Here is a 12,287-nt window from a genome sequence, read left to right on the forward strand (position 1 = left end):
GAGCCGCGGGAGTGAGAGTCGTTCCCACGTGAGAGGCCGGCGGCCGAATTCCTCGCGTGCGGCGGCCGCGGACGGCCCCGCGTCGGCCGGACGGAGAGCCCCGGTCCGGCGCGCGCGGGCGGCCGGCGGGCGGCGGGGGCGGCGCTCGGCTGCGCCCCGATGCGGCGGCGGCCCGGGAGGCTGTGAGCCCCGCGCCCGTCGTCGGAGCCCCCCGCGCCGCCGCGGCAGCGCCCCCCGGGCACGCGGCATGCGGGCGGCCGACTCGGGCACCTGGGAGCGCGTCCGCCAGCTGGCGGCGCAGGGCGAGCCGGCGCCTTCCTGCGGGGCGGGGGCCGGGCCGGCGCGCCCCCGGGGGCCTGCAGCCTGCGAGCCGGGCGCGGACGCCGGGGGGCCGGCCGATCGGCCCCGCGCCGGGGCGCCCTCCGTTCGAGCGGATGGCGACTGCAGCCAGCCGGGTAGGTGCGCGCGGGGCGGGGAGGGCGGCGCGGCCGCAGGCCCGGGGAGTCGCCGGGGCCGGGCACGCGGGGGCGCTCCCGGCCGGATCGCCGAGCGCCGGTGGCAAAGTTCTCGCCGCGCGCCGCGCCCCGGGCGCCGGGAGGGGGCCAGGGGGAGTCGCGCGGGACGCGGAGTTCTTCGGCTCGCGGGCGGGGGGCTCCGGCGCTCGCCGCTTTCCGGCCGAGCCCCCAGAGCGAGCTGCAGGGGCAGGTCAAGGCCACGCCTGCCGGAGTTGTGAGATGCCGGGGCGCCCCGGACCTGCCCTGGGAGGCGTGGGAAAGGGGCCAGCCCGGCACGAAGTTGGGGCGGCCCCTCTCCCGCCGCACCTGTAACCCACCTGGCAGCCCCGTAAAGTGCCAGGAGAGCCCTGCTTTACCGCAGCCTCTTTGAGCGGAACATGATGGCCCGCTTTTGCTGGGAGAGGAGAGGTTTCTCTTCCACTTGGACTAATGCAGAAAGAAATCGAGGCGGTGCAGACACAATGCGAGGGTCTGATTGTGTATCATTGGCTAATCTGCCCCAAACTGAGGACCGCGTTTTAATGTTAAAATATTCCGAGTGCGTGCGCCCCTTCCATTCTGTTCCGGTCTAAACTGCCCCCCGCCCTCGCAAGTTACGTCTTTTGGGGGTGGGGGGTGGGTTTGCCCAGAGAACCCCCTGGATCCCCTTGACTTTAGAGCGGCTTCCAAGAAGTGTCTGTCCTCATCAGTGTGAAGTTGGAATACTTTTTCCAGGAAAAAGAGGGGAAGGGGGCGTACAACATGGTTATTCATTATTTCTTGGATACCTATTGTGTTCCCGTAATTTACGTGGCGCGTGTCCTTAAAATTTTATCACAGCTCTGGGAGGGAAGCTGTGTTATCTTCGTGAAGATAAAGACAGAAAACACCAGAGTTTGAGCAACTTGCCCAGGGTCCCGCAATTTCAAATATTCTCTGTCGGTTAACACCAGAATGCCTCTCCTAGACAGCAAGCTTAACCAGCTGGGAAACACCAGGCTTATTTACCTAATAATTATTTCTTTCCTATGAGAAAAAGCCAGCACCAATGCCCCCTAATTCCAGGTTGCCTGCCTTGGTCTCCCAAGGAGACAGGATCCTGACAACCACAGGCATAGCCGCAGGAGCTGGGACCACGGGCCAGTTGGCGGTGATGAGCTGAGCTGGTGCTGGTGTCCTGGTGCCGTGGACGTCTTGGGTCACCAAGGGTCTAGAGAAGGGACACTGAGCCCTGGAAGGAGCTTGGGACCTTGGACCATTTGCCCTGGGGCTGGGGCTGGGCCTGCTGGAGACCGTCCCACCTCCTTCCCAGCTGCACAGAGCAGTTAGAGGCCAAGACAGCTTGGTGTAAAACAAGAGCAAAACAAGAGCCCAGATGCGAAGAACAAGCAAGTAGGAGAGCTTGGGCAAGTTGCTTAATCTTTTTGAGACTCATTTTACCCATCCAAAAAGTGCTGATAATAACTAGTGCCACCCAACATTTTGATCATTCCAAAGCTAGCGTCTTCAAATCACCTTGCCTTGTTCATAGTTGATGTTTCATAAAAGTTAGTTATCAGCTTCCGTGGTGGGGCACCCGTCAGGGCCCCGCTGACTCGGTGTCCCATTGGGATATGATGCTATCTGTTCCATCTCTGCCCTCCTGAACTGTGTGGAGATGAGATTGGTCTTGACTCTTGTGCCAGTGGGTTGTTATTATGTAAACATGGAGGAGATGGCTGGGTGGAGAGAGATCTGTTTACTTTGTGTCTACTTAGACTCCATTTGTGTATTCATAATAACAATATCCTAATGACATGGTGTAGCTGAGAACCGCCTGTCTCCAAGGCCTTGGGGGGTGCTTGTTATTCCGATAGCCCTCCTGGTGTCCCTTTAGGGCAGAAGAGCAGTGGAAATCTCCTGATTGACGGTTGGTATCCCGGGCGTGAATGAAGATCAAGGCAGCAGCTACACCAGTCAAGTCTGGAGTACCTCTCCACCCCACCAGCCGCCCTTCACCCCCCCTTCTGCTCTCCAGTTCTTAAAGATCAAATGCAGTTTCTAAGAACTTTCGTGGTGGCTGGGTGTTGAGGTCAGCCTGTCGTGGACATGGATTCTCGAACCTTTGGATGTTAGATGAGAAGCTCTTCTGGCTCAGAACCCCAAGCTGAAATTATTGTTGAAATAAACATTTCAGCCAGGCTGTGAGGGGGCTCGTCCCAGGATCTCAGCACATCGGCCCCCAGCTGAATGTGATGTTTGGTTGAGGGAGCGGAACAGTGAGGACCCTGCTGGGTGACACAGTCTGGGAATTGGCACCGTCAGAGGTACAGGGAAGAGGGAAGGATGGGGGTGCCGCTGGCTTGGCAGGGTGGAAGCCGGACACTTGGACATTACTCACGGAGGGGATCCTGAGACCTGCAGAGTGATGGACTCTGTGCTGGTGACAGCTTGGGCCCCCAGGGTGGGGCCCCTTCCAGGGAAGGTGTCCATTCTTTGTGCACAGGCTAAGGACCCGAGCCAGAGATGCAGAAATTAGACACGTGCTCAGTCTGCACCTGGTTCTGCCTCAAAGCTGTGTGACCTTGAGATACTCAGTCACTCAGTTTCCCTGATGGTGCGTGGCAGGACTAACTCTACCCGAGGGGAGATCATCCAGGACCCCCTCCCTGCCCCAGAGTAAAGCAGGTGCTCCCTGAGCCTTCTTCGGCACATGCCTTCATTCCATCACATTTCTTGAGCCACTACCTTGCCAGGCACCGCGGTGGCTGCCAGGGATCTATAGTAGCGCAGGGGACAGCTGCAGCCCCTGTTTCCATGGAGCTTCTTATCTGTGGGAGGAGATTTCCAGCAGGCAAGTCCACACAGGATGTGTCAGGAGACGGGAGGGCTGTACAGGAAAGTAAAGCCAGGTGAGGAGTTAGAGCGATGGGAGCGGGCGCTGGTCCGTTCGTCTTGGGGTGTTGGGGCCAGAGAGAATGAAGTGAGCTGCACGGGTGCGGCGTCCGTAAGGCAAGGGCCCTGGTCAGCCAAAGCCACCAAGTCATTGTTGAAAAGTTGTTGGTCAGTTCGGATCTTCGGAGTCCGGGCACTCTATCTGTCCCATGGGACCCACCCTGGGGTCCCAGGCTTGTGGACCCAGTTCAGATGCCATGCCTCCTGAAGCTTTTCTCTTAACGCTTAACTCTTATAAAGTCCCAGGACCTAATGAAGCCTCTTGAACCTCAACCTTTTCTCTTAGTCATTGGGATCCTTACTTCCTCGAGCCCCTCACACAAAGCCTCCTGGCCCAGGGCACCAGGCCCCTGTGGATCTGTGTGCTGGCTCTCAGTGCTCTGCTGTACCCTCCCAGGGGCCCGGCATGGTGCGAACCAAATGCGATGCGTTGTCTTAATCAGTCCTCCAAGGACCCCAGCAGGGAGGTGCCATTGCCAGTCCCGGAGGAGAAACCAGGTGCCCGGGATCACGCAGCTGGGGGGGGTATCTCAACGAGGACTTGGTTGTGGGGTCCCAGATTGTAGCCCTCCCAGCACTGTGGAAACACCTTGTATTGATCTCTAAAACGTAGACCCCTGTGACAGTCCATTTTCTCTTTACATTTTTACCTTTAGAAAGAAGGAGGGGGTGGTTGTCCTCTCCTTGACATTCCTTGTTTTAAGCAAATCAGGCATTTGCTTATCTGTGTGTCTTTAGCAATTTTAGCAATAGGTTGGCCTCCTGTTATCCCCTTCTGGAAAGGGTTTCCGCAGGGTTGCAAGTGAGATTAAATCTCCCCATTGGAACTGGGGACACTCTTAGAAAGCCAGCCAGTAGGACTACCAGGGTTTCCTGTGGATGTCCTTGCCCCCCCCGCCCCCCGAGTGGGACAGACACAGCCGGGACAGCTGAGCGGGAGTGAAAGTCCCCGCTCTTGAAAACAATTCTGATCGGGTTCCCCTGTGGCCCAGCACCCTCACCGTGCGTGACTGCTCAAGGAGAGGGCTTGTACTTTCCTTTTGCCATGGCAGAGTTCAGGGCACCAGCCTTGGAATCAAAAACCCCCAGGTTTGATCGGCCAGATCTCCTGCTTACGAGCTGTGTGTCGCTAAGCAAGTTATTGAACGTCCTAATCCTCAGTTTACCCATCTATAAAATGGGATCATCCTACCCACTGCAGAGTAGTTGGACAGGAATCCGTGTGGTTAGCCCCCTTCCTACTCATGGAGCCCAGTGCTGCCAGGACTGTAAGAGGGAGGAGGGTTCCCATTTCTCCAGAGTCCAAAGAGATTGATTGTGTCTGTGTCGGCGTAAAATTTTTTTTGAAGTTTGAGCTATTGGAGCTTGATGAGATTGATTGGCTGATTCTGTAGGACTGGTGGCTGCTTCTCTGGCCTTCTAAATAATCAGGAAATTTCCATAAGGCGTCCGTCATTATGCACACCCTGTGTTCTCTGTGATATTCCCCTCGAGTTAACTGGAGGACTTGCCAGGACCCTCCAGCCATCCTGAAAGCAGCTTACTTCGCTCTTAGTCATCTAAGAGCGAAGTCACCTGAGTGCATGGTTCAAGGAAAACAGCAAGCGCGAGCCTGGACCGAGCCCCCGCTCACCCACACAACAGCCAGCTGACAAAAGTGGAAAGTCAGGTACACGGCTGTTTACACAGATTTTCGCCCCAGCAGATAAGCGCAGCCGACATATCATTAAAGCCGGCCAGAGCAGCCACTGTGGGGATGCCGTGTTTGCTGTGAGTCACCAAGGGCTATAAACACTCCAGAGAGGATAGCAAGCCGTGTTTACAAGGTGTGCGTGTGTGCGCGTGTGCGTGCCTGCGTGTGTCGTTATTTTTTTTATGAATTTACACCCCGCAAATGCATTTCACGCCGAGCGTGTCAGAGGAGCGCCTGTCCCGGAGGGGGGGAGGCAGGAATGACTCCCATTCAAAAGGACCACCCCTTCTCTGCCCCTTGGGGCAGCCACCGTGAAGGTGGGGACTTCATGCTTTCTCTGGTCTGCTGTTTAGACGCCTTCAGGAGAGGCCAGCTAGAAGACACGGGTTGTGGCGGTTCCTCAGAGCCCCTGACTAGTGGCATTAGTCCAAAAGGTGCGGGCGCAGCCCCGAATGTGGAAGGAATGACCAGCCAGAAAGGTAAGATGGGCAGATTGGCGAGTCCTGCCCCGAGCTGGGTGCCGCCACGCCCTGGGGGCTACGGCCAAGGTTAGCTGGTGGTGTCAGGCGGGACGCCCCTCGGCGGGCACCCTCCCTCTGTGTGCCGGGCCTTGGGGACCGCTCGGTGGGGGGGGGACGCCCACCACCTGGTGGCCTGACTGCAGGTGCCGACAGCCTCCTCTTTTGTAGCTGCCTGGGTCCGGAGACTGGCACGGGCGCCCAGCTCGTTGGGGCTGTAACTTTATCACAGGCATGGAGTGTGTTCGGTACCTTTTAATTGTCCAGAAGCTTCAGAAAGCTCTCCCCAGGGGCCCGGAGAGACGTAGGAACAGCAGCTGCGAGTTCCTGTGTGCTTTCTTCCTGTGCCCGCGTGGCTCTGCTCACCAGTGTGCTGCTGACTTTGAAGTCCTGTGCACCCAGGCAGGGAAGAAGGTGTCTTTCTGTTGGGGAAGGTCCTTTTCATGAGGAAGAAGTGTTGACCGAGGGCCGCCCAGGAGCTGGGCGCTCTGTCACCTGCCTTCCTGTCGGTCGTCCCCCACCCCAGTAAGGTAGTCCGCATCCTCCCCTTCGGAAAGGCGACGGGGTTGAGGCCTGAAGCAGTTACAGAGGTTGCAGTTGGTGGCTGTTCCCAGAAGCCATGCGGTCTGCCCCAGGACCATTGCTTCTCCCTCCGGTCGCCTTCATCAGCTGACCATTCCCTGAGGGCCACCTGGGCACCGGGCGGGGGCTGTGATGCCAGGTGTCACGAGGCTCTCTCCCTGGCGTCTTTGACACGCTGGTTTCCAATCAGCCAGAGGCAGCTGGGAGCAAGGCCGCTCGGGCCCAGAGCTGCTCAGTTGGCTCCGGGAGAGATACCCAGCCCTTCGGCCCCAGCCAGAATCCAAAGAGCCCAGCCGGCCCCGTGCAGGAGGTCTGACGCAGGCAGAGAGTCCTGACCGGCGACCCGCAGCAGGGATGGGTCCGTTCGCTCTTTCCACAACACGGGGACACGGGCCCAGAGTGAGGAAAGGGCCCAGCCTGCAAGATGTCGGGCTTTCCAGGGCCAAATGGGGGGGGCTCACAGATAGACGCGGGACCCTGGCAAAGCTGCGGACTTCCCTCATGTCCCCTTTGCCTCATCCCTCTTGACTCACTAAAAGGGGTTTCAGACTGGAGCTCACGGCGGTCCGGGGTGCCTGCCGGTATCTGGATCCTCGGGCTCCCCCCCCCCCCATAGGTCGGCCTGTAGGTCTGGGGAGGGGCCTGGGAATCTGTATTTGTGTCGAGCACCCTGGGGGAATGTGCGGCAAGGGTTTCGTGGACCTGGCTTTGAGAACCTCTTTGCCCCTTGCCTTTCTGGGGTAGGGTTCATTTTAGAGTAAGAAAAATTGGGCTGCGGACTCTGGTTTGCCCCCAGTGCCCTCACGGAGTCCTTAGAGCATCCTTCCCCTCCCGCAGGCGTCCCGAAGTGGACGGTCAGTATATGGACATTGTGGCCAACCGTCACTTTTTCTTTCTCTAGAGCGAGCCCGCCTCCCGCCCCCTGCCTGGGCACACCTGTGCTCCGAACCTGTTAGGAAGTGAGCCGTCGTGCTTGTCCGTCTTGTAGCCTTCCCCTCCATCAGGCATCCCCAGCGGAGAGCGGAGTCCCCTGGGGTCCGTGGACTCCAGTGCAGGTTCGGAGGCCCGCTTCCAAGATTGCCTGCCTCCGTTCATCCAGGGTGGAATTCAGACCCTGCGCTTTCTTTTTTGTCTTTTTTGCAGCAAAACCTACATAACACGGAATGGACCCCTTTGACCCTTTTTAAGTGTGCAGTTCAGTGGCATTAAGTACCTTGACAGGCATCACCACCATCCGTCTCCAGCCCTTTCTCATCTTCCCAGACAGTGACTGTCCCCACTGAGTAATGGCTCCCGGTAACCCAGCTTGCCACCTTGCATCTGTGCATTGGCCTAATGTAGGGACTGGACGCGGTGACCGCAGGACCCTGCCCTCCTCACGGACTGTCCATCCCTGCCCCCACGCTGCTGTTCCCAGAACCGCAGGTGGAGATCCCCTGCCCCCGGGCTTGCTTTATCTCTCGTGTTTTTTCCATTCCTTCCTGGAAAACATGACCACCTCTTACGTGCGCTGGGGAGGTCTGGGGAAGGAGTAAGTTCAGTTACCTTTCCTCTGTGAGTCAGTCCAGTCTGTGCTCGTTCCTACCTCTGCCTTCGTGATGCGTTAACTGTACCTTTTAGGGCGTAGTTGGTTTTGTTTGGTGTCGATTTCTTTGAAGGGGAGTTGCTGGGGCTTTTACGAGTTTGTTTTCCATACTATATTTGTGATTACTAAGCTAACTACTAAGGACTCCTCATTGCCCTGGGGAGTCTAGCTCTGGCAGCCAACCAGGAGGAAGAAGAACCATCCTTGGGTTCTGGGGCAGGCATGGGTGCTGCCCCCGCCAACCGGGACCGCCTCCTCCCACCAGCAGGTGCAGGGGGCCTCTAAGGGTGGGCCAGAAATGTCACTCTTGGTGGAATCTTTTCTTTCTCTTACACCCTGGGAAAGATAGGGGAGGAGCCCCCTTTTTAGAGAAAGGGAAACAGAGGCAAGCATAATGTAATCGATCTCTCCAGACCAGACCTGTCTGTTAAACTCTTTGCAAAGATGGCAACATTCTAGACCCCTCCTGTCCCATATGGTAGCCACTGGCTTTAAAAACGTAGCTCGTATGACAGCAGAACTGAACTTCACACTTTATTTCATTGTCAAAGGCTCCATGTGGCGAGTGGCTGCTGTCGTGGCTGGCACAGCCGGCCCCAGGCCAAGAAAGGGGCCTGCAGAGGTCTCTGTGGCCCATCGCAGCCCGCGAGGCCTGCGAAGTGCACGTTTCCACCGTGGCCTGCATCAGAATCGCTCAGCGCTCACTGTGCTTTTTAAGTTCCCCGGCCCCCCAGAAGACCCTCACAGTCAAAAATATCTGGGGATGGGCCCACAAATCTGCATTTGAAACAAGTTCCCTCCACCACCACGTGATTCTGTCCCTCTCTGAAGCCTGAGGGTCAAGGCCTCCAGCGTCTTCCAACTTGACCTCCGTGGGTCTTTTCAGCCCTCAGTGACCCATCAGCGCCTGTGTCCCTTTGCCCTAACCCCAGCACCGCCTGCCATAGCCCCATGCCCCAGGCCAGCCGTTCTCAAGACGGGTACCGAGACCAGCAACATCAGCCTCGCCTGAGAACTTGATAGTGGACGCAAATTCTCAGCCCAGCCCAGACCTGCAGAATTGGAAACAGGGATGGGCCCAGGAGTCTGGGGGATGCTTCTGCAGGCCAGTCACTGAGCAGGACTGCTCTGGGAAGCCCTGCTTACGTTTTCCCCAAAATCCTCTCTTCCATCCCCCCCCCCCCCCGCCCGCGCCTTCCACCTCCCCTGTGCCCTGGCCTGTTCTCTCACCGGCTGCCCAGAGCTGCTAAGACCCTTTTAAACCCAAGGGCTGCAGGGTGTGTGGCTTTACATGACGCGTCTGCATTTCACAAAGGCCTTTGGGGATCCTGGCCTTCCCCCAAGGGGTCACCCTAATGGGGATGTCATAGGGAGGCAAGCAGAGCAGCAGCCGACAGCACCCCCATCCCCCAAAGGTCCCAGGTGGTGGCCGCCCGCTCATCCTGGGCCAGAATCTCTGAGGAGCAGAGGGCCAGATGGGCCCATTTCCCTGGGACCCCTCTTGGGGACGGGGGCTCTAGCGCTCCCCTCCCAGGGTCCACTGGCTCCGAGGAAGTTGGCACAGCTCACAGCTGTGCTTAGCAGACGGCACTTGCGTGTCTCGCGTCTTCCCTGTGTGCGGAGAAAGAAAGGGAGGTGGAGGCCAGAATGTTCCAGCTCGCCATGCTGCTTACCCCCTGTGGGACCGCCCCTCTGCAGGTCACGCGCCTCTCTGCCTCAGTTTCCCTGTTCCACGAGATGAGATTCCTGTACCCGCAGCAATCTTGGTCCCTCTGGGATGCTGGTGAGGACAGACCTGTGCCTCGGGTAGCCAGCGCATTCTGGGTTGCCAGAACTTTCCTGGTTTCGGCCCTGGCAGTCCCATTCCGTGGGAAACACCTCGGTCCCGGGCAAACCGGGACAGTTGGTACCCGCTCCATCTCCCAGTGGCTTCTGGACACTGTTGCTGCCGTATGGCACACGACCCCCCTACCCCACCCCACTGGGGGAACCCGTGCCCTCCCAGCAGCTAAGGCATCACCTGCCTGGCCTTTGACCCCCTCTGCCTTCACTGACCTTCTGGCCCTGCCCCCTCCCTCCCCGCTCATTTATGTCTCTGGGCAACAGCTGCTGCTTGGATTGACCCACACCTTGGATTCTAGCTGAGCACCTGTTTACTATCACACCTGCTCATTTTTTCCACACTCAGTGACTCCCTGGATAGAGATACTCAGGCGACTAGGTGTCTGGGGCTGACCAGCTGAGCCAAACCGTTTCTCCCTGTTGGTGCCTACACTCTGGAGGAGGGTTTTTCTGTCTGGCACCCTTAGACCTTGAACCAGAAGGAAAGACTCTCCGGGTCTGCCAAGCCTGAGCTTAGTGCCGGGGACCACGAACATTCCACCGTCTCTCCTCACCCTGCACTGACTCCAAATCCCATCCTGTCCTGGGCCCCCGGCCCTGCTGCAAAGCCTTTCTTGTTCATTGCCACAGACCTTCGCCATGCGGAGCGTAGTGGCGCTGTGACCGGGGCATTTCTTGAGTGTAACCCTGGGGCTGTCCTCTGAACTGGAACCTTTGAGGGGGCAGGGACCATAGGGGCACCCAGATATCTGTCTCCTTCTGTGTTTGCCTGGAGCACGGAGCAGGGCTCCAGGAAATGCTCCGTCTGGGAGGAAACACGCACCCGCGAATGTTTGAGCTGGCGGGACCTTAGAAGTTTAATCTGGCCGACGTACTGGCACACCTTTGGAGGAGCCCCTCCTGGCAGGTAGGGCAGCACCTGGAGAACCCCTGCAGCCCCCACGAGTCCCTGTCTGGGTTTTCAGGGGTCAGTAAATATATCCCTCTTTTCTTCGGGAATTTGGAGGCAACTGAAGGATGGAGGCAGGAAGAGGACCCATGAAGAACGTGACTCGGGTCGTGCCCACCCACCTTCGCTCTCAGCCCGGGTCTGAGGCGTCAATGATGAGTCCGCTTGCTTCTCCAGCTGTCCTCGTTCTCCGGTCACCTGGTCACTGTGTCTCTATAAACAGGTGTTTCGGTGTGTGCTGCAGGCTCCAGATTCACTGATGTTCTTTTCTTCCATTTGGCCTGCCAGCATTTGTGGTGCACCCGCCTGGGTCAGAATCCTTCCTAAGTAGCAGGGATATGATCGTAGATCAAACACAGTCCTCCCCACCCGCTTCAAGTCAAGGGGATTTGCAGAGAATCAGACACGGAAAACTCTGTGTTTTGGGTGTCCCTGAAAATTTCCTAAAATGCTTTTCTGCTTCCTCACTTTGGTGAGCAGGGCACAGGGGACCCAGATGACTCCTTTTTTAGAATCAGGCTTCTGCAGACCCTCGGGGTTCTAACTCCAAGCCTGAAACCCTCCCCCCCGCACCCCCACCGATAGCTTTCCGGGCTTGGGTTAAGGAAGGTAAGAATCCGTTGCATTGCTGAGCCTTGTCATTGTTTGCTGCTTTGTCCTCAAACATGAGCCAGAGTTCTAGTAAGCTAGACACTTGAGCTAGCTGGGACCTGGTTAGAAGAGGTCAGGTTGTCTCCCCCTCCCGCACGTACACCATCTCTCTCAAATAAATAAAACTAAAAAAAGGAAGAAGAGGAGGTTTGGTTGTGTGTTTGAGCAGCTGGTGTTTGGAACAACCCGCAGCTCCTCTTCCCTCTCTACATGCCAGGCTCTTGGGGTGGGCATCAGGTGTGTCCCTGTGTGACCGCCTCTCCAAGGTGACTGGGCCTCTGTCTGCAGCCGGCCCTGATGACCTCTGGAGGCAGAACCCCGCCCTCTCGCTGTCCCTGAGCCAGCTCTGCCTTCCGGCTTCCTGGGCTGACGCACTGGTCCTGTTCCCTGGGTTCCTTTTGGAGACTTGCTGTTTGCGGCGTTGATGAACCAGTGGCCTGAGCACTGGTGGGCTCAGAGGGACTCTGCCTCTCCTCCGTCCCCCACATCACCTTAAACATGCCCTCGGAGGTCTGACATCACTTGTGTACAATAAGGCGGAAACCATGCAGGGGAACCTGACCCAGGAACTCCTGCTTGGCAGGATTGCCTACGTTCAACACCCCAAATAAATTGATGCATTAATCACCCCATTTTACAGATGAAGTCCCTGAGGCACAGGGAAATAAAGAAACTCGTCCCAAGCCATAGAGACAGGAAGCTGAGAAATTAAGATTCAGCCAAAGGTCCAGCTGGGGTCCCACTGGAGCCCACAGTAGCCGTTACTCTCTTGTCCCCACTGCCGGGCACGCTGCAGTGTCCTTGTCCCCATCCTCCGCTGGGGCATGGCAGCTTCTGAGGTGAGCAGTCACAGAGGGACTTGATCCATTGAAAGGCCAGGCACACCCCTTCTGTCCAGGGCTGCCCGTGGCTGCCTCCAGGGCTTGGGCTGGTCCCTTATGAAGGGGCAGCTCAGCAAACTCCAGCCAGAGGCTCAGGTGGGGGGGAACTCTGCACAGGCATCCCAACAGCGGGTTCCCTCCCAGGGCTGCGTGCTTCC

General features: G+C 57.8%; 1 protein-coding gene across 5 annotated transcripts in view; it reads left to right on the forward strand.

Moving 5' to 3' along the window:
* The window catches only part of KAZN (kazrin, periplakin interacting protein), a 1,029,901-nt gene that overhangs the window by 886,117 nt on the left and 131,497 nt on the right, over window positions 1-12,287 (forward strand). The window contains exon 1 of one of the 5 annotated variants that reach the window (XM_059376189.1): window positions 224-455. The exons of 3 other annotated variants lie outside the window; for them this stretch is intronic. In XM_059376189.1, coding sequence (XP_059232172.1) covers window positions 248-455 — 208 coding nt within the window. In that variant the 5' untranslated portion in view covers window positions 224-247. Of the gene's footprint in view, window positions 1-223; window positions 456-12,287 lie in introns of those variants that run through there. One more of the 5 variants, XM_059376187.1, reaches the window with a different exon arrangement.

Source organism: Mustela nigripes, chromosome 14 (assembly GCF_022355385.1).
Source record: "Mustela nigripes isolate SB6536 chromosome 14, MUSNIG.SB6536, whole genome shotgun sequence".
Classification (NCBI taxonomy): domain Eukaryota; kingdom Metazoa; phylum Chordata; class Mammalia; order Carnivora; family Mustelidae; genus Mustela; species Mustela nigripes.